Here is a 22,826-nt window from a genome sequence, read left to right as displayed (position 1 = left end):
GTAGCTTTTACTAATGGTACGATTAGACCACTCAACTAGTAAGCCCGTGAAAGCATGGCTCTGGGGGACCACTTCACGGAATGGAACAGTATTTTAGTTCACCGAGTGGCAACGTGATCCAGCCTTGCTTTGGGCCAAAGCGAAGCGAGGAACTACCAACAGAAATTCGTGACGCGGTACTAGCATTTTTCGTAAACTATAAACTACGGTCTACTCACGGTAGCTCGACGGTTCGACCACGGTGCCTTTCTTCAGGGTCGCAATGATTCCAAAACATCTACGCCTGAACAACCAAAATGCTGTTGTGGTGAAAACATTTTCACGTGGATTTGGACAGGATAGCAAATTAGCAATGAGTTCCCATGGAGTAGAATCACCTAGTACATGTTCTCTCCACTGAAACTGCATTGCGTTGCAATCATGCAATGGTAAAAGATCAGAACCGACACTTGAAGATAAAACGAAGAGGCCCGCCGATTTGCGAGCTTTTTTAATCGGCGAAATGGATTTCAGGTGATGCGGGGGACGGGGGGAGAGCTGGTACAAGTACGAGAAAAAGAGTGAGGCCGAAGGCTCACCAAACGGAGGCAATAAAATGGAGCCGCTCTCCACGGACGGACGTGTGTTGTTGTGTGCGGCTGCTGTTGGGCCGTTACCTTTGCTTGCATTCACAGAAAGCCGGGCGCTTTACAACCACCTGCTGCCTCCTCCCAACCTTGTGCCCCAAGTGACAAAAGGAAAAGGATTCTTTTCTTTTTTTTTCTTTTTTTCTTTCTTTCTTTCTGTTGCGTCAATTATTGGAGATTACAACAGGTTTTGATCCTCTTTTTAGCTTGCATTTGTTTAACTGTATATATGCAGTGGATGCGCCTTTGTTAGGTCGATGCTCGATCGAAATGATGCACCTCACCCGTTTGCTCTTGTTTTTCTCTCACCCTTTTTGTTCACCACTTTCACACAGAGGTAGTAGCATCTTACTTACACTGCTCGCAGCGGGAAAAAGAATTACAGGGTAGCACATTCTCTAGGATTGTGGTTTGTACTATCCTAGTGTCGCCCTATGATTGGAGAAAAGGAGTGCTTTCTTCAATGAAAAAGTGCATACATGATTAATCTCAAGAGCATATTCTGTGATGCCCATTCTTCGCGGGTGCTCACCGACACTACCTCCTAACGTACGATTGAATATGACCATATGAAATGTGGAAACATTTGGTAACGTATTATCATCGACAGGAAATAAATCATACCACAAAATTCAAATATATACTTGATCTACAGATGGAGAAAGAAGAAGATAGATTATGTTTGAAAGCAATCATAAAACCGAAAAATGAAGTAATAGTAAATGATAATGGTGGGTGTGAGACGAGAAGCGCTGGATATTCTATCGGCTATACTCTGATCAAGGATTCAATGCTATATTTCACGCATTGATTGAGATCAAACATCCCTTTCACATGGTCCTGGGTAAAGTAATAAGGAAACAATGTGCCCCAATAGTTTATCTGGGCAAAAGGAACAAGAGTGATAGCCAGATATGAAAGATGGCATGTGTGAATGTGAATGGTTGCTACACTTGTTGCAATATGTTACTAAAATAGAGGGGAAGTGTATATTGCTCTGGAAAAAGAAAACTCCATTTATGCTTTATCTCAAAAGGCATTCTCCCTCAAGGCCCTGGGAGGCTGGCACACAGTTTGTTCACAGAAAACCCCATGTCGACTGAGTGCATTTTTGCCAAAAATAAATAAATTTAGTGGAAACTTCATTTCCCAAGAAATTCCTACACATTTATATGCTAAATTTTTCAGCTTTTTAGGCAACGAGAAATATCGCAGGGTCCATATATTTGCACACCTATGATATTGATTGTTGTCGAGGTTCATCATTTTCAGTGGACAATCTTGCTGTTCACAGCGTCATTTTCTATGGCTGCGGTGGCCCCAGGCTAGAATCTTTCGTTGGTTGAGAAGGAAATTGTCGTGCACGCTCCTGTAGAAGGAGCATGTTGCACGATGCCTTATAGGCTCACCAAGGAAGCATCCACTCAACAGCATCAAAGCCAGCACCTAACTGCCCACCATACACACTCACGACCTCACCTTCCCCCCTGTAAACTCTGAACATAAAAGTGCCTGTCCCTGCCTCCATTCCTCTTCCAAGGAGAGGAGAGCCACCTTACGCTCTCTCATCTCTCTCTGTCTCTCTCCCCCTCTCTATTCTCGCGATACGGAGGGAGGCGTGCCGTTCTTCGAGGAGACGAAGAAGCAGCTGCCAGAAAGGTACGGACTCCCAAGCGAACATTCCTACTGTTGGTTGATCCTAATGTTGCTGCTTCTCAGGTTAATCAAGTTTTGCATTTCTGACTCTGTATGTTGTGCATGACTGCTTACTCCTGAATTCCATGTTTCTACCCCAATCCCTGGCCAAATCCATGAATAAGAGCATCATGCATATCGATAATGTAGAGATTTATGGTTTCTTTCTTAGCATTGGCAGGATTTGAAGGTTACCCTATCAAGCCAGTATATGATCATAGTATAAGATAACTAAGCAGAGTCTCAAAGACACCAACCTATGAACAGTTCGTGATTTGTCATCGATCGCATAGTGATTATTCTCCGTAGAGTACATTGCGAATGTCATGATCATGTGTATAGAAGTTCAGTTATCCACCTTTGCTGTTACAGCATTGTTTAGCTATGCTTATCACTGCCTTGTCAGACGACAGTGCATCCACATGAGCATTGCTTAGCTATGCTAGTTATCTAACTGTGATCTTCACGTTTTCATGATCTTTTTATGTTTGAAAAATCAGCTCCCCAAGAAATATACAAACTAATTGATATTAGGGTAAACGTAGCATCCAGCCAGGACTGAAGCGATTATAAATGATTTGTAAACTTCATCCCTCCTAGAACAGAATACAAGAGCCAGTGTCCATAAGAAACATGAATTAGAAAAATATAATAAAATCCCTTTCCATATTAAAAGTGTGAATTTATGGCATGTATTGTGACTATTTTATTCAAAATTAATTCATCTAACATGTTGCTTAGGAAGTGACCAAATCACCAAACACATGGGCTCCCATGTGTTTTTCCTATTCTATTTGGTCATTCAGTTGACATCTTTCTGAAGTATCAATCATTTGAGAGCCACTTGAACCACCTTTAGATTATTGTACCCACCAAGAAACAACCTAGTAGGTGGCAGGTACCAACTCTCCAGATTATATTTATAGGTACAAAGAAGCCAGTAGTTAGGTTGGGTATGACGTATAGACTACAGTCTACAGTCATGCCAAAACATAACAATCTCTTCTAATGTTTGCGCTCCACGTTCTGGATCTGATAATTAATTAATATAATGTCTCACTTGCTAGTCATAGCAGTTTTGTATGCTCCATTTGTAATCAGTAATGTGTAAATGATTATCCTGATTTGGTGTGCAAGTAGGTGCTAGTTTATTGAGATGTTGCTGCGAAGCTTGGATCTATGTGACATCAACGTAACATACTAATATTAAAGCAGTACTATAATACAACAAACTTAATGAATGATGTCATCTGACTGCTATAATTCTTGTCTGTGACTTGGGGCAGCTAAGAATTTGACCCATTCCATCTAGGACGAACATAGATGGTCATAATTATTCCTCTCCGTAAACATTGATAAGGACACTAACAAATATTCAAACACTAACTACCTCCCAAATAACTCGACCAAACTTGGACCCTCTCTTCTCCTATTATCTTGTACATCAAGACAAATTAAGTTGGTCTTCCATTTCATATGAAAATAGAAAGGTGTAGTCACATATATCATAAACTAAAGGACACTATCACACCACTGCTACAGAAATTGTATGGTCTCACAAAAGCAATTAATTCAGGCTAGCAGTAGCCTATGTTCAGTGTGTAGCATGTGTACCTTGCACCTAACTCTTCATGATAATGTAACTTCAGATAAGCAAGGAAACATCAGCTGGTCAAGATGACAGCTGGTTTACAGCTCGGCGTGATCGGGTCTCTCGCGCTCTCCGTTGCATCTTCAGTTGCCATTGTCATCTGCAACAAAGCTCTCATCAGCACACTTGGTTTCCCATTTGGTCAGTACAGAAGCCTTCATGTTTGCAAGATTCAACAGAACTTAACAACAAACCAAAGGCCATGCATGAATAAATTCAAAATACTTGCAATTTATGCTTAACTCTGTTGTTTTCGCATGCAGCTACAACATTAACAAGCTGGCATCTCATGGTGACCTACTGCACCCTCCATGTGGCACAACGCTTACATTTTTTTGAGCCCAAGGCAATTGATGGACATACAGTGATCCTCTTTGGGTTTCTGAACGGTACCTCAATTGGACTTTTAAACCTAAGTTTAGGATTCAACTCCATTGGATTCTACCAGGTAAGGGCTGCTCTATCTTGGTACCATTTTCCATAAACCATGCCACAAGTATTTTGAATTCAGTATGTTCTGCAGATGACGAAACTGGCCATAATACCTTTCACTGTGCTGTTGGAGACAATCTTCCTGAACAAAAGATTCAGGTTTTTCAATATAAACTCAGTACTTTACCTTAATTAAGGAGTCAACCACTGTAAATTGCACCCCATTTATGATCAGAGCGAAAAGATACAAGATAGATGATGGTACATGCACTATACTAAAGTATATATTGATAATTTGAAACTGGAACAAGAAATTATTGCTAATCCATAGTATTATATATTATATTCAAAGGGGGAAATAACTTTAAATGAGTTCTTTTAGAAGCATCAACTTTTGGATCAAACGATGAAAAGCTAATCACACATAAATGAGTCATTTACTTGTTTAGTTTTCCTGGGCCTATGGTACTTATTTTTATCATCAGTGAGCTAATACCAGTCCAACAACGTGCAGCGAGACTATCAAGCTCTCTCTTATGGTCTTGCTTCTTGGAGTAGGCATCGCATCAGTTACAGATCTCGAGCTAAATCTACTTGGGTCCGTCCTTTCTGGCCTCGCCATCGGCACCACTTGTGTTGGCCAAATTGTATCCTACATTTAATACTTTACTCGTCGTTGACATTCCAAAAACTGCAGGTTAAAAGAAAAGAATAAGGAAATCTTATTATTCGAAACCTTATATTCTAAATGCAACTTGCAGTAGTCTTAGCAGGTTTTCTTAAAAGGCTGGAGAACCATATTTGTTATTTGTGAAGCATCAAAATTCTTATTTCTTATTTCTTAGTGCTAGATTCTTTCTGAATTAGGTTGCATGAACTTTCATATAAAAATAGGTGAATCTTTATCTTGTTACCGTAGCCACATGGTATCCTTAACCCGACAACTTTGAATGAAGCTCACAAACACAATACAGAAGAAACTGAAGGTCTCCTCAACGCAGCTTCTGTACCAATCTGCGCCATACCAAGCAGCAATTTTGTTTGCAACCGGCCCATTTGTGGATCGACTCCTTACAAACCGCAGTGTCTTTGCCCACAAATACACCACTCCAGTTGTGGTATGTTCTGAATATTTCATGCAGTTACAAATATCTGAAAAGAACAATTTTATAATGTCACTGTCAGATCTTAACATTCTTTTTAAAATGCCCGTCAAGCCAACGACTTTGTGGAAATTCATAATGCATGGCATCTTCGGTGAGGAAGTGACACTCACAATTTGTTCTTTCTAAGTAGCTAGCCAAAGTTCTGAAACCTGACATCAATAAAATAATTTCCTGATCTACCTATCAAGTTGGGACTCCCGACGAAAAATTGTTATAGCCTGAAAATACGTATCACTTTTAGTGCTTTTCCACGAAAGAAATGTGTTAAATGAAGACCAAATCAGTGATTTGAAGGGGAAAAAATAAGATATGTAACTACTGCTAGATTTTATAAATGTAAAATGTGAAGTGCCTTACGTTCAAGTTTATTTCAATGGTATATTGATACCTACAGTCCTAAAGAAGTAAACAACAAATTAAATATGAAATTGCTCCAGCTGTTACTGCTAGAATGAATCAGCATTTTAAGCGCAGTAGCAGTTGATTGTCATGCTCCTGGGTGAGACAGTAAACATATATATTGCAAGTTAACGCTCTCAGAGATATACCTCAAATTTCGATGGACAATACATGCAACATGATGCTCTTTATCATGAATTATATGCAGGGTTTCATCATCCTATCTTGCTTGATTGCGGTGTCTGTGAACTTCAGTACATTTCTTGTGATTGGAACGACGTCTCCAGTCACATACCAGGTGCTTGGCCACCTTAAGACATGCCTGGTTCTCTCTTTTGGCTACACTCTACTACACGATCCTTTCACCATGAAGAACATATTAGGCATTCTGGTCGCCATATTTGGTATGGCATTGTATTCCTTCTTCTCGGTCAGGGAGAGCAAGAAGAAGTCAACAAATGATGCTCTGCCAGTTTCACAGGTTTGATTTTGCCTCCAACCTGGTATCATATCTAAATCACGATTATAATCCTGTGGCACAAAATAGAAGATAAATCGACGAATGGCAGTTATACTAACAATTCCTATGCTCCTAATCTCAGCAGCAACAGTAAAGAGTCAAATTTCCACGTCAAACTAAATGTAGTAGCAGTTGAATTTTCTGAAATAAACATCCATATTTCAAAAGTTGAGACTATATATCAATTAAAATTTGCATATTGATGTACAAAATTAGTATTTTCTGGCAGCAAAAGCAAGTGATGGATTATTATGCGTGCAGGACAGAAACTTTTATGCACATTAGCTGACAAAAGTAAACTGGGACAATTGATAATACCATGCTTCTGCCAATCCATTACCGAATACTGGAAGCAAACTAGAGCTCATCAGTTTAGCTTAATTCTATTTATGAACAATATGTCCTCTCTTAAGCATAGTTCGTATGATGAATGTGTTGAGAAAATTGGCGACTCTTCCATGAAATACAGTTCAATTTGCTCCCAAGTTTCAGTTTCACTCATTTCATGTTTTTTATGCCTTTGTAGATGCCAGATAAGGAGACTGAACCACTTTTGGCAACCAAAGACGGCAGTGATATCAAGAAGGCAAATGGTGTATCTCACGGCTGCTAAGACTTCATTTGCTTAGTGTAGATATAGTATTCACGTCTGCCCTTCGAGTTTCAATGATCTGGAAAGCCATTTCTTTCCGTTCTTAAATTTCTTTTGTAGAGAAGGAAAAGATTTCCATATCGTAGAGTGTATATTTTGACACAACAATTATTATTTGCTTATCCTTTTTCGCACTTAACAGTTCCATTTGAAGGTTTGCTGGTGACGATCGCCTTCCTGTGACATACCCCCGTTTGTCAAAACCCAGTTCTTATATGCTACAATAAGCATTTTGAACACATATTTGTTATGTCAACAGGATTGCATGGTGAGAATTAGACTAGGGACGAGATGGAAAGCAATATAGCCCCAGCTGTTTAACTGCGTTATTAAAATTTACTTGGAGCTATAAAATGATTAATCCAATCGCTATCTCCAACATGATATTAATCATACAATCAATATCTACAACGATGACCTGTCAGAAATGTTTGTTAGACTGTTACACGTCCTGTGGATTAGCATGCATTGTAGCACAGCTACTAACATCAGAAAGTACACATTAGCATACTTATTTTCACATCAAACCTGATAATAGAATGAATCAGTAAAGATGCTTTTTTTTACTATTTACTGCAGGGCAAAGCCCCACAGTCCTTTATTCAAATCCAAAAAGGAAAAAACTGTACAAAATATTTACAACCCAAAAGAAAGGAAGAATCTAACTAGGGCTACTTACCTACTGAATACATGATCAGGGTAGACCGTTGATCCAAGCCAATAGCTTTGGCCTAACCGAATCCTTAACCCTATGATGTAAACACGCATTCCATAGATCAGCTTTATGTTGCAACTGTAAATCTGTAGTAATACCTGATAGACTGCTGGTGACTATCAAACCTTCTGAGGAAAATAATGAGGTGAGAGTCTATTGAATTTTTGAACAGTCCACCATCCCCATGTTGCTACTACATGTGTCTCTGTTACTCCCTTGTGAATTCATTCTGTAATTGTTGTCTTCACCAAATACATATATCCGCAGAACTAGCTTGCAGATATGTTACTCTGAACTTCCTTCAGGTAGAACTCGTGCTGACAAGCTGATACCCTTAAAAAGGAAGAGCTTCTCACTGCAATGGTAGATTAAAAGAGACTGGTCTTTGACCATTCTGTACAGCTCAGACTCTTGACCATAATCCAGTATCTTGCTCCACTACTAAAATCCTAGTTAGTAGAACTATGTGGTCATTCAAACACATTTAACTTGCCCTTTATCTATCAAATAACAAGATCACTTTAGTACCTCTTTCAGGCCTCAGCAGGCTTACTAGGTAGACTGTTCAAACAACCCGGTAAGACATATTTCTCTTCATATATGGAAGCCAAAGGAAAAGCAACAGCTTCTGGTCACAAACTTACCTCTTCTTTCCATCTATTTATGGAAGAAACCAATGGCCTGCTGGACTGCGGATTAATTAATCAAATACAGCACACGGTCACAAAGACCAAGTGTCATATAGCTTTGGTAGGTTGGCCAATTCTAACAAACCCCCAAGAAGACCTGACTCAACCATATTCCATAGTCATTTCTTCATCTGACAAATCACTATTTGTATGATCAAAACTAGTATATTGACATGGTAGCTTTGGAACATAACCAGCTTTTATCATTTCCATTCCAACTATATCAAGCATTGTGTAAATTTCCTCAGACTCTGGATGCGATCTGTCCTCTACTATAAAGACTTTTAGCTCCCCCTTTAGCTTAACCCAGCTCTTCCCTGGTGATTTCTTAACACCACTGCTTCTCATTGCCTTCTTCAATCTTGCAAACTCATTCCAATCACCAGAAGCAGCATATATGTTGCACAACAAGACATAGGCAGCAGAATGGGAAGGATCAATATTCAAAACGCCTTCTGCTGCCCTCTTTCCCATCTCCACGTCATTATGTGTTTTGCTAGCAGCAAGCAGGGTCTTCCACATCACAATATCGGGCTCAAATGGCATTTGATCAACAAATTTTGCTGCCTCAGTTAGTCTCCCAGCACGTGATAGCAAGTCAATGACACATGAACAATGCTCTCTTGTTGGAAGAATGCCATGTTCAGGCTCCATAATACTGTAGTAATAGCAGCCTTCATCGACAAAGCCGACGCGGCTGCATGCTGTGAGAACCCCAACAAATGTTACATGATTTGGCTTGATCCCCAAGTTTCTCATCCTTGCAAATAAATCAAGTGCTTTCCTTGCATAACCAGATTGGGCATAGCCAACAATCAAACTGCTCCAAGAGAACACGTCACAGTTGGTGCCCATCATTTCAAAGTGCTTCGCAGCATCATCTAAACTTCCACATTTAGCATAGGTATCAATTAGACCATTGCTCAGCATTGTATCGTTCACCAGACCTACTTTGAAGGTGTATGCATGGACCTGTTTCACCATTTCAAGGTAACCCAACTCGGCAGAAGCACTCAGAACATTGTTTAAACTGATCCCGTCCAGACTCGGCACCAACCTCTGCAAAAGGTTGAACAACTCAAAGACTACTTCCAGATGCTGGTGCTGTACACATGCAGTAAGAATGCTGTTCCAGGTGACAACATCACGATCTCTTGTCTCGTGAAAAACATCCATCGCAGAGGAGAAATCCATACACCGCGCATACATGCTGAGTAAAGAATTGCATACTGAAACATCCCCATCCAAACCCAGTTTGACCAAGTAGGAGTGGATCAATCTGCCAGGCTGTAAAGCATCACAGCCCACACACGCACATAACAAGCCCCTAACGGTAATGCCATCAGGCCTGAGGCCAGAGTCTCTCATATCAGAGAACAGTAACATAGCCTCACTAAGAAGACCCTCAACAGAGCAAGCATTGATTATTGAATTCCAAGAAACCAAATCTGGAGCATCAATCCCATAAAACACTTTCCTCGCAGACTCCAACTTCTTGCACCGGGCATACATGTCGCTCAATGAACAACCTGCATACGAGTTAGAGTCCAGATTATACTTCACAGACAAGCTATGAATCTGCTTCCCATACTCCAAACTACCCAGAACCCCACAAGCGCTAAACACGCTTCCAAAATGGAACTGATTGGGATGATGCAGCCCCTCAGCAATCATCTCCCTGAAAATATGCAGCGCCTCCATTTCGCACCCTTGCTGTGCAAACCCTGCAATAATGGACCCCCAGGAAATCAGGTCTTTCTCCCTCATCCTCGTGAAGAGCGAGAACCCATCCCCAACGAAGCCGCTCTTGGAGTACATGGTGACAAGCGCGTTCTGCACGATCAAGCCACTTCCAGTCTCAGACTTCATAGCCTGTGCATGCACCTGCCTCCCGACAACGATGTCCCCAAGCTCTGCGCACGCACGCACAGCACTGCCGAGCGCAAACTGGTCAGGCGCAGTCCCCGCCCGTAGCATTGAAGAGAACAGAACGAGAGCATCAGTGGAGCGTCTGTTCTGCGTGTGTGCCGCGATAACAGATGCCCAAGAGACAGGGTTCTTGGCAGGCATTTCGTCGAACACCAGGCGGGCAGAGTCTGGGGCAGCGCACCTGCCGTACATGGTGATAAGGTGGTTGTTGAGGACAGTATTTCCGGCAAGTCCGGCATCAGGGGATGCAATCAAGTGGTGGTGGACGAGGCGGCCCTGGCAGAGGGAGCGGAGGCGGGAGCATGCGGTGACGAGGGCGGCGTATGTGGCGGCGGAGAGAGGAGCGGGGGCGGGCGAGGAGGGGAGCGCTTGGAAGGCGTGGAGGGCGGCAGAGAGACGGCCGGAGTGGTAGAGCTGGAGGATGGTGCCGTTGGGGTTCTGCATCTGCGGCAGTTTTGAACTCGCAGTTGGAGACGACGACCGGCACCCTGGCGGGAGAGATTGGTAAAATGTTTGGAGACGACGGCCGGCGCGGTGACGATCACGAGCTCATGAATGCACATGTGCCAGTATCATCAGGCCTTTTTCACTCTTCTGACCTTACGAGGAAACTTTAGCACAAAATGAACTCCACACAAAACAATTTCACAATCTGATCTTTTTCAGAAACGCCAAAGGCCATGGCGTTGCTCGCTATATGAAAACGCCAAACTAGCTAGCGTTGCTGGCCTGATCGAGATGCTACGTGACAGGGCTAAAACGCCAAAGTTTGTTGCGTTGTTGGAAACGCCAAGGGGGTGGGTGTTGCTGCCCAAGCATGCAACGCCAAGGATGGTTGGCGTTTCACCTAACTTTTCATATTTTTCATTTATTTATGAAGTGAAGCAACGCTAGCTAGTTTGGCGTTTCCAAATAGAGAAGAAACGCTACGGCTTGTGGCGTTATTAAAAGGGTCAAATTGTGAAATAATTTTATGTGAAGTTCATTTTGTACTAAAGTTTTCTGAAAGGTCAAAATAGTGAAACAAGCCGTATCATCAGAGCATCTCTCGCAGACCTCGCCCGTCCTTATAATTCCGATCGATTTACATGAAATATTAAAATTTTGGCATGAACAAATCATGTAAAAAAGACCCGGCCCAAAAAAAAACTCGGCTCCCTCACTATATTTATCGGATCCGGCGCGTTTTAGGGTTTCCTATATCCGCCAAATCCTCCAGCTTCCTCCGCTGCAATTCCCCTCTCTCTCCAGAGCCAAATCCACCCACTCCGGCGGCCGTTTTTCGTGCGCGCAACCCCTTTTCGGCCACCGGAATGTCGAAAGAACGTCGCGGGCATAGTGGCCAAGGAGGGCGCCGCGGCTCACTTCCACACAAAGCGAGCCCGCACGACGACATGGCCGGGAGCTCCATCCGCACCGGGCCGAGGAATGCCGCCGCGTGCAGGCGAGGGAGTGCAGCGCCCTCTCCCGTAACGGCAGTCAGAGGGAGTTCGACCGCATCGGGGATCTCCTTTGGCCGACCACCAAGTGGTTCCGCCAGGCGGAGCTCGAGATCGTCGAGGCGAATGAGGCGGTCACGGCCAGAGAAGAAGGCGGCGCCGTGCGGCTCGAGGCAGCCAAGTAGGACTACCAGCTCGCATTCACCCTCTCCAACTCCGCAGCTGAGTATTATCTTCATGTCAAGAAAAGGACTAGAGTAGTTTAGATTAGGTTTATCTAGTATGCTTAAGTTTGTGTGTTCAAATGTGTGATGAACTTCCGACGAACTATAGTAGCGCCAACTCTATGTTTAAATTATAGGAAACGATTCCCCTCAACCGGTTGATTTCTTGGCTCCGTCCACCGCCTTGCTCGCACAACATGTGTCCCACGTGATATGCCTGCTGATGATTTATTTTGCAACTTCTGCAACATCACCAATGTTGCAGAAGTTTCTCCCGCAATATCAACTATGTTACAAAAAAGTGAAGACGAAAAAAATCCACAACAAGGACTTTGTTGCAAAAAAAATGTACAACAAAGACTTTGTTGTAAAAAAATCTAAAACATAACCTCTTTTACAAAAAATTCTACAACAAGACCTATGTTGCAATGATGGAGAACGCTGATGCGCCAGATCTAACGGCCTGCAAGTTGACCGATCTTTTAAAAAGATCAGCCTGCAGACGCGTAGCACCCCCCTTAAATTATGCAGTATTGTAAGAAGGGCCTGCTCTGTCGTGCCTTCCACGGTACCGTGGAATCATTTTACAGTATCTCTTGAAACGAAATTTGCGGTACCGTGATTTATAGGATCTGCTAGAGAAGCTCTCAAATCAGCTCTACCGCACTAGACATCTTCAACGGGTGATGAAAAAACATGGCCACGATGTAGAGACTGTCGTCTAGGCCTTTTATGCGCAAAAATGATGCTTCAATAGATGATGTATCATTAACATAGCTCTTCGGGGTCGGCGATAACTTTGGCGGCGGGGAGGTGGGGTTTTGAAAGAAAACTCCCTCTTGCATGCCAAAAAGAATCATAGGGGTTTAAAGATTTAGGAGCTCCTAATTTTCTTAAAAGGGGTTATTGGAGTTAGGGGATGGGCTAGATAGTTCTAGCTCCCAATAATTTGAGTTTATTTGGAGTTGAGAAATATTTAAGAATGGGCCAGAGATGTTCTAAAAGCTTCTAGAGGTAAACTCTATAAAACCCTTTAAACCACTGTAGAGATTTTGAAGTGCAATGCTATGTGAGACTCACGAGGGTGTTTGGATACAACTAAATATTCTGATTTCCCTTAAACACATCAATGATCTAGCCCCCTAAAACTATGTTTACTTAGCGTAACACATATAAAGATTAGTAAAAATTGGTTTTCATGAAAGCAAAAGAGTTGTTTAATTGTATTGTTATTTATTTGCATCATTTTGAACGCACCTTGCTTTCACATGACATCTAGTGCTTTTATTCCTCGACACCTCATCCCAACCAATCCTCACCTCCACCGTACCGTTGCCCGGCGCCACAAATTTCATGTCATTGAGGCACTGACGCATGTAAGTACATCTAGCCTCCACTATGGGTTTTTATTATCCATGACATATGGATTTAAGGGACCAGTTTTTTCTCGGAGTGATAATCAATTGTATGTCCCAAAATGTGCTCTGCTTGAAAGATGGTCATTGACACCTCAATTTCCAAGGAACAAGTTTTGCAAAATTAAGGACACTTTTATAGCTTTTAGTGAGATCCCTTTGAGTCCACCTTTGTGAGGTGAAGCATTTTCTTTCCACATACTAATATGAAGCTCCAAAAGCCCTTGAATCGTCATACTTCCAAGTCCTAACTCTCTCATTTGTTCACTGTTCGAACCTTTCCACTCTGGTTTCCATTTGGACCCTCTCTTAATTTTTTGAGACTTTGTTTTTTAGGTGTAAAGGCCGACTTTCTTGATCAAAAACCATATATTGTGGGATATAATTTGGGTCGTGAGGATGACCTAGCCACATATGACGCCCCTGGCCTAGAGAAAGCGAAAATCTAGCTAGATTATGAGCATCACTGTTTGCCACACGGCCTTCAAAATGAAACTTACAAATGAAGTTCTCCGCCCGAAGATTGATCTCTTTAATCACCGATCCATACCTTTCATTGATTCCTTTGTTGATATCTTGAACCGCATGTTTTGAGTCACATGCAATAACGAAGTTTTGAAGTAGGAGATCTTCAGCTAGTGAGAGAGCCTCACGACAAGCGATTGCCTCGAGAGTTGCAACGTCATGCACGCCTGAGATGACCAGCGCCCACTAGTAGAAAAAGGGCCTAATGTGAAGCTCATTAGTCCCGGTTCCAACGGCTAGGCGGGAGGCTCGCATTAGTACCGGTTCGTGCCATGAACCGGTACTAAAGAGGTAGTGGCAGGCTGGTGTCAGGCTGCGGCCCCACCAGCACCTCTAGTACCAGTTCATGCCATGAACCGGAACTAGAAGTGCACCTTTAGTCCCGGTTCGTCTAACAAACCAGTACTAAAGGTCTTCCTATATAAACCCCTTCGTCCAGCCTGAGTGCTTTGTTCTTCCCCTTTCCTATCCTCTGTTTTCTTCCTCTTCCTCTCGAGCTCACACTCCATTTTTGCCAAAAATTGTGAAGATTTGAAGGCGCCCCATCCATTCAAGTGATCACAAAGGTTAGCAACTTTGTCCTTTCATCTCTCATTGCTAGATTAGCTCTTGTAATGCTCTATAAGTATAATGATTTGTGGGTTTTATTTTGGGAGGAATTATATGTGGTAGTATTTGATTTATATGCAATTTGAGGTCAAAATAACTCTTAGTTTGCATATGTAGGTGTGGTTTACTTAGTGCCTTCCCGTCTCCGTCCTAACCACCGTCGATCGCCCGCACCGTCCCATCACCGGCTCCACGTTGTGGTGAGCCTCTTGTTCTTATCTTCATTATATAAAAAAAATCATGTTTGTGTGATTTAGATATATAGCTACTTGTATAATTATCTTACCCGTATGTTGTTTGTTATACATAGTGCCATGGTTTTGATATCCGTCCCCGTCGGCCCTCGTCCGGGTTATGATTCGGATGTGGTATATTCTATTTTATAACTATTTGTTGCATTTCGTGTTTATGACAAATTATGCCCATCAAGTTGACATAGATATTTTTATCTAGGAGGTATGTGAACCGGAAATTCCAACCGACCCTATTGTCGAGAGGTTAAATTTAGTTGAAAAAGAAAATGAGTATTTGAAAGAAAAATTGAAAAGAATTAAGGGGGAGAAGATGGAATTGGAGTTGCATGTTGCTGATGTCGTCGATGATCACAAGATCAAGATGGAGAAAATGCGCTTGAAGATTAGAAAGATTAGAAAATATGCCATCGATGGTGAGGCTTTGTATCATTATGTTGTTGGATCAAATATTACCTTAGTTGTGATCTTGATTGCATTTGTTGTTGCATTTAAATGCTTTATCTAGAGAGTTATTTGTATGTTGTTTTATGAGAATAAGTGGTGTATGAACTTTATGTATGAACTTGTATTAATTTGGTCTTTTCAGTGTTGTGTAATGAAGATGAGCCGGTAATGGATGTACGATGACCGATGCTCTCCCCAGTTCATTAGTGGTGTGCATACTTTTCTGCTTGCGGCTGAGGAAAACAAGCGGGCGGATGGTTTTATGACTTGTCCATGTGCTGGCTGTAAGAATGATCAGAATTACTCTAAGTCAAGAACCATTCACATCCACCTGTTTGAGTCTGGTTTCATGCCCCACTATAATGTTTGGACCAAGCACAGAGAAAGAGGGGTTATGATGGAAGACAATGAAGAAGAAGAGGACGACGACAACTATCCTGGCCATGGGTTCCTTGAATATGATGGTACAACAATGGGGGAAGAAGCTGAGCCGGCAATGCGGGAAGAAGCTGAAGAAGAGGCATCAGATGAGCCCTCTGATGATCTAGGTTGGGCCATTGCCGATGCAAAGAGAAACTGCGCAAGTGAAAAGGAGAAGAAGAAGTTGCAGCGCATGTTAGAGGATCACAAGAAATTGTTGTACCCGAATTGCAAAGCTGACAGGAAAAAGCTGTGAACCACACTGGAATTGCTGCAATGGAAGGCAAAGAATGGTGTATCCGACAAGGAATTTGGAAAGTTGCTGATAATGTTAAAGAAGATGCTTCCAAAGGACAACGAATTGCCTGAGAGTATGTACGAAGCAAAGAAGGTTTTCTTCCCTCTAGGATTAGAGGTGCAGAAGATACATGCATGCCCTACTGACTGCATCCTCTACCGCGGTGAGTACGAGGATTTTAACACGTGCCCGGTATGCGGTGCAATGCGCTATAAGATCAGCCGCGATGACCCTGGTGATGTCGAGGGCGAGCGCCCTAGGAAGAAGATTCCTGCCAAGGTGATGTGGTATGCTCCTATAATACCACGGTTGAAACATTTGTTCCAAAACAAAGAGCATGCAAGTCGATGTGATGCACAGAGAAAACCGTAAGAAAGACGGGAAGTTGCGAGTACCCACTGACGGGTCGCAGAAAAATCGAGAGAAAGTACTGGGAGGACTTTGCAGGTGACGCAAGGAACGTATGGTTTGATCTAAGAGCAGATGGCATTAATCCTTGATTGTGCATGAAGCGAAAGTTCATTATGATGCCAGTGCTTATCCAAAACCCTAAGCAACCCAGCAATGACATTGATGTGTACCTAAGGCCATTAGTTGAAGAACTCTTACAACTGTGGAATGGAAAAGGTGTATGTGCATGGGATGAGCACAAATAGGAAGAATTTGACCTACATGTGTTGCTGTTTGTTACCATCAATGATTGGCCTACTCTCGATAACCTTTCAGGACAAACAAACAAGGGATACCAAGCATGCACGCATTGTTTGGATGATACCGCCGGTATATATTTGGATAATTGTAACAAGAATGTGTACCTGGGACATCGTTGATTTCTTCCGAGCAGGCATCCCGTAAGAAAGAAAGGCAAGCATTTCAAAGGTGAGGCAGATCACCGGACGAAGCCTCGCCACTGTACCGGTGATGATGTACATGATATGTTCAAGAATTTGAAGGTAATCTTCGGAAAGGGTCCTGGCGGACAATCTGTTCCGAAAGACACTGATGGACGCAGACCCATGTGGGAGAAGAAATCTATTTATGGGACCTTCTCTATTGGAAAGGCCTAGAGGTCCGCTCTGCAATCGACATGATGCACGTGATGAAGAATCTTTGTGTGACCCTGCTTGGCTTCTTGGGCGTGTATGGGAAGACAAAAGATACACCAGAGGCACGTCAGGACCAGCAATGTATGCACGGAAAGGATGACATACATCAGGGTCATGCCAGCTACACTCTTACCAAAGAAGAGAAGGAAATCTTCTTTGAATGCCTGCTCAGTATGAAGGTACCGTCTAGCTTCTCGTCGAATATAAATGGAATAATAAATATGGTAGAGAAAAAGTTTCAGAACCTAAAGTCTCATGACCGCCATGTGATTATGACGCAGCTGCTTCCGGTTGCATTGAGGGGGCTTCTACCAAAAACGTTCGATTAGCCATTGTGAAGCTGTGTGCACTCCTCAATGCAATCTCTTAGAAGGTAATCAATCCAAAAGTCATACCAAGGTTGGAGAATGATTTGGTGCAATGTCTTGTCAGTTTCGAGTTGGTGTTCCCACCATCCTTCTTCAATATCATGACGCACATACTAGTTCACCTATGCGAAGAGATTGTCGTTCTAGGTCTTGCATTTCTACATAATATGTTCCCCTTTGAGAGGTTCATGGGAGTCTTAAAGAAATATGTTCATAACCGTGCTAGGCCAGAAGGAAGCATCTCCAAGGGCCATGAAAATGAGGAGGTCATTGAGTTTTGTGTTGACTTTATTCCTAACCTTAAGCCGATTGGTGTTCGTGAATCACGGCATAAGGGCAGACTAGGTGTAAATGGCACACTAGGACCGGATCAAATAATATGTATGGACGGGCATTCTCTCACTGAAGCACACTACACAGTTCTACAAAATTCCGCCTTGGTGGCTCCTTATATGGAACACAAGAATATTCTAAGCTCCAAATACCCGGAGCAGTCTGAAGACTAGATTACACATGAACAAACAAGGACTTTCGTCGGTTGGTTGCAGACACGTGCCATGCATGACGCCTCTATTGAAGATGACATGTACTTACTGTCCCAGTTACCACGCACTACACCATGACAGCCCTGATGATTAGTTTCTGCTGCTATCTTGAGGGCCTAGGTGGCTCCCCTAACTGCCATCTAGTTATGATTTCCTTGCATTTTGCTTGCTCTACTATGTCATTTGGATGCCCGTGTGCATCAGCTTTCAGTTTGGTATGTAATAATTATACTATGTGGTACCTCTATTATGTTGGACAACCTGCATAATCTTATGCTGTTATGTGAGCTTGGTCAGTTGGGTTATATTCTTTCTGGAAATTTACCATCTCTTGATATTTAGTGGTTGTTGTTATGATTATGACACTTGTTGCAGCAATAGCAATATCAGACCCACCGGCAGTACATATTATGCTTTTCATAATATGCCTCAATGCATCCATCTATATATTTGCTATGAATAAAAGTTGGAATATCTTAAACTGGAATGTGAGAGGTATTAATTCAACAACTAGATGAAATGATATTAGAAGGAAAATAGATGAAAGTGCATGCTGCATTATGACTTTCCAAGAAACCAACAGAGAAATATTTGACAATGCATACATCAAGAACTTTTGTCCCAAGAGGTTCAACCAATTTTGTTATTCACCATCCAATGGTAGCTCTGGAGGTTTGATTACTATTTGGAATGGTAACATAATGAAAGGTAGAGTAATATCTCAAAACTACTTTCAGATCACCATTGAGTTTACTTCTAATTTGGATAATAGTTGCTGGTATCTCACTAATGTTTATGGGCCTAACAGCTCTGAAGGCAAATTGGAATTCACTGACTGGCTTATGAGTCTGAATATGAACCAGTCTAAATTATGGATGATACTTGGTGACTTTAATTTTATAAGAAGCCCTGATAATAGGAACAAACCAGGTGGTGATCCTGCCAGTATGATGACTTTTAACAATATCATTGTCAATTTGGATCTGGTTGAAATCCCACTCAAAGGAAGATCATTCACATGGAGCAATAAACAAGACCCTCCACTATTGGAAAAACTAGATTGGATATTTACTAGCTCTCACTAGACTTCTGCTCATCCATCTACCATGGCTATTCCATTGGCAAAAATTTCATCTGACCATGTTCTTATCAAAATTCAAATTGACAGCAACATCCCAAAAAGTCATATATTCAGATTTGAAGAATATTGGACTGAGTTTAGTGGATTCAGTGAAACTGTGGATAAACACTGGTATAATTCCACTCATTTTTCTGATTCTGCTAAAAATTTAAACTCCAAATTCAAAGCCATTAGAAGAGGTCTGAAAACATGGAGAAAGCAATACTCCCAACTGAACAAAATCATTGATAATTGTTGTTTCTATGTGAAGTTAATTGATGGTCTTGAGGAACAAAGGCCATTATCTAGGATGGAAAGGAATTTTAGGATTCTACTCATCAATCATACAAATAAGTTACTGGAGGCAAAGATAATATATTGGAGAATTAGGGCAAACATCAGATGGGCAAACCTTGGGGATGAAAATACCAAGTTTTTTCATGCCATTGCTACTTATGCATTTAGGCACAACTACATCACATATCTTATGACAATTGATGGACAACAAGTATTTGATCATGACCATAAAGCTGCTATTCTTTGGGCATCTTTCAAGGATAGGATTGGTACTGAAGTAAACTGCACACAAAACTTTGATATATCCCATCTTGCTATGCATGATGACCTCTATGATCTTGACATGCCTTTCTCCAATGAAGAAATTGATGATATCATCAATAAAATGCCCAATGACAAATCTCCTGGGCCTGATGGTTTCAATGGACTATTTATGAAGAAATGTTGGCATATCATCAAGCATTACTTCTACAAGTTCATTAATGATTTCCACAATGAAATTGTTTCCCTAGGACCTGTTAACACTGCCTACATAACTCTGATACCTAAGAATGATAGCCCTGAAACTCCTGATGATTATAGGCCCATATCCCTTGTAAGTATGCCTATCAAAATACTTACTAAACTTCTTGCTAATAGAGAACAATAGATTATTATATCTAGAGTTAGAAAGAATCAATATGGCTTTATTAAGACCAGGAATATTCAAGACTGCCTTGCATGGAGTTTTGAATACATACATATGTGCCACAAATCCAAGAAAGAAATCATTATATTCAAGATTGGCTTTGTTAAGGCATTTGATAAGGTCAACTACAAGGCCATATTATTCATGATGAAGCATCTGGGTTTCAGAAGCAAATGGATTAGATGGGTTTCATCTATCTTATCTACTGCCACTACCTATGTCATCCTTAATGGTGTTCCAGGTAAGTGCATTCAATGCAAATGTGGTGTTAGGCAAGGAGATCCATTTTCCCCCTTGCTGTATGTTATGGTTGGAGAATTATTGCTAATCATGGTTAATGAAGCATGGAGAAATAGTACACTATCTTTACCTATTGAGACCAGTTATACTGAATGCTACCCCATCATACAGTATGTTGATGATACCCTAGTTATCCTGCCTGCTGATGAGAATCAAATTAGGAATTTCATTGAGATCCTTGATAATTTCTCCAAATTCACTGGGATTGTAGTAAACTACAGTAAATCCTCTATGGTGCCAATCAATATCTCTGAGGATAAAGCACAGGATCTGGCAAATGCCTTTAACTGTAAAAAGGAAGCCATGCCCTTCACATATCTTGATCTGCCAATGGGATCAACAAGGCCTAAAGTATCGGATTTGATGCCAATGGTATCAAGGCTTGATCACAGGCTATCTGGCATTGCTTCCATGATGTCATATTCTGGGAGACTGGTTCATCTCAAATCCATTGTTGCTGCTCTTCCAATTTTTGCTATGTGCTGCATCAGAGTACCTTTCACCATGCTGGATCATTTTGAAAACTCTGGTAGAAATTTTCTTTGGTATGGCAAAGACATTAATAAAAAAGGAAATTGCCTTGTCAAATGGGATAATGTTTGTCTGCCAAAAAAAGTAGGGGGTCTGGGAGTGCTTGATCTGAGAATACAAAACAAAACTCTGCTTACAAAGTTCCTTTTCAATTTTTTTAATAAGCATGATACTCCCTGGGTTAACCTTATCTGGAACAATTACTATGGCAATGATGAGATACCTACTTTCGCTACCAAGGTGGGATCTTTTTGGTGGAGAGATTGTTGCTCTATTTTGCAAGACTTCAAAGATATGACCATCTGCTATGCTGGTAGTGGTAATACAATTAAGCTATGGTCAGATAAATGGTGTTCTCATACACTTTCCCAGTCAATGCCTCAGCTATATTCCTATGCAAAAAAATGTTGACATCACTCTTGCATCTGCCAGCAATATGGAGGACAATGACTTCTATGAATTATTTCTTTGCCTATGTCTTCTATTGCAGTGCAACAGAGTAACAATCTCAGAGATCTGATCAATAGCAGAGATAACCAGCAAATACCGGACTCATGGAAATTTTATTGGGGTAGTACTAAGTACTCTAATAAAAGAATATATCTTGAAATCATGGGAAATCCTCCTGATGCTCCTAAACCTTATCAATGGATATGGAAGTCATGTTCACTGCCCAAACAGAAATTCTTTTTCTGGCTCCTGTTACAAGACAGATTAAATACTAGAGACCTACTTAACAAGAAGAATTTCTACATTGAGACAAGTAAGTGTGTGTTATGTGATGATGAACCTAATGAACATCTAATGCACCTCTTTTTTAGCTGTAATTTCAGCCGAAATTTCTGGATGAGCATTGGTTACCAATGGGACACTGATTATAACCTCATGCAAATGCTACTGGAGGGGAGTAAGCAAAATACATATGGTTGTTTTAAAGAGAGTCTGATTGCTGGATGTTGGAGTTCATGGAAGCACAGAAATGGCATCATCTTTGATCACAAGGTCAAGAATATGGCACATTGTATAGCCACTTTTAAGGAACACTTCAGCATGATCATAAAGAAAGCTAAACCTGGTTTGAAGGAGGGCATGCAAAGTTGGCTAGACTATTTGTAGATATTTTTTACCACTTTTTCTCCACCATGTACATCCATATGTAATTGTTCCATGTTATAAATGAAAATGAGAGTTACAGTGTGGGCCTTCCCCATTGTTTTTGCTCAAAAAAATAAAAAATAAAATTAGTACCAACCAAAACAGTGGTGTCCGCTTTGATGCAGCAACCAGTAGGGGAAAGGACACATATTATTGTTACATAGAGGAGATATGGGAACTTGACTATGGACGTGATTTGAAGGTCCCTTTGTTTCGGTGCAAATTGGTCAATTTGATAGGAGGCGGCGTAAAGTAAGACCCGTAGTACGGAATGACAACAGTGGATCTCAATAATCTTGCATACGCAGACGAACCATTCGTCCTAGCCAATGATGTGGCGCGGGTTTTCTATGTGAAGGACATGTCTACCAAGCCGAGAAAAAGAAAAGATAAGGAAGCGAATACATCATACGATGAGCCAAAGCACCAAATAGTTCTTTCAGAGAAAAGAAACATCGTGGGAGTGGATGACAAGACAGACATGTCAGAAGATTATGAAAAGTTTCATGAAATTGCTCCCTTCATAGTGAATATTGACCCGAGCATCTAGTTAAATGATGAAGATTGTCCATGGTTACGGCGCAAAGGGACACATGCAAAGAAAAAGTTTCACA

The 22,826-nt window shown here is 41.4% G+C and overlaps 2 protein-coding genes across 2 annotated transcripts; one reads left to right on the top strand and one right to left on the bottom strand.

Moving 5' to 3' along the window:
- The first annotated feature begins 2,032 nt into the window (after positions 1–2,032).
- Positions 2,033–7,275, top strand: LOC123046099 (UDP-xylose transporter 1). Its single transcript, XM_044469387.1, has 8 exons — positions 2,033–2,285; positions 3,971–4,113; positions 4,236–4,420; positions 4,496–4,563; positions 4,919–5,051; positions 5,361–5,522; positions 6,178–6,450; positions 7,016–7,275. Exons 2-8 carry the CDS (start codon positions 3,999–4,001, stop codon positions 7,100–7,102), a joined length of 1,023 nt encoding a protein of 340 aa, XP_044325322.1. The 5' UTR covers positions 2,033–2,285; positions 3,971–3,998; the 3' UTR covers positions 7,103–7,275.
- A 1,178-nt stretch (positions 7,276–8,453) lies between these two features.
- On the bottom strand, positions 8,454–11,037 carry LOC123046098 (pentatricopeptide repeat-containing protein At3g53360, mitochondrial). Its single transcript, XM_044469386.1, has one exon. The coding sequence runs from the start codon at positions 10,916–10,918 to the stop codon at positions 8,648–8,650; it is 2,271 nt and encodes a 756-aa protein (XP_044325321.1). The 5' UTR covers positions 10,919–11,037; the 3' UTR covers positions 8,454–8,647.
- Positions 11,038–22,826: the final 11,789 nt, after the last annotated feature.

The sequence above is a fragment of the Triticum aestivum genome, chromosome 2B (assembly GCF_018294505.1).
Source record: "Triticum aestivum cultivar Chinese Spring chromosome 2B, IWGSC CS RefSeq v2.1, whole genome shotgun sequence".
In the NCBI taxonomy this organism is placed as follows: Eukaryota; Viridiplantae; Streptophyta; class Magnoliopsida; order Poales; family Poaceae; genus Triticum; species Triticum aestivum.
The sequence above is the reverse complement of the archived record's forward strand: the minus strand, read 5'-3'. Positions and strand labels throughout refer to the sequence as shown.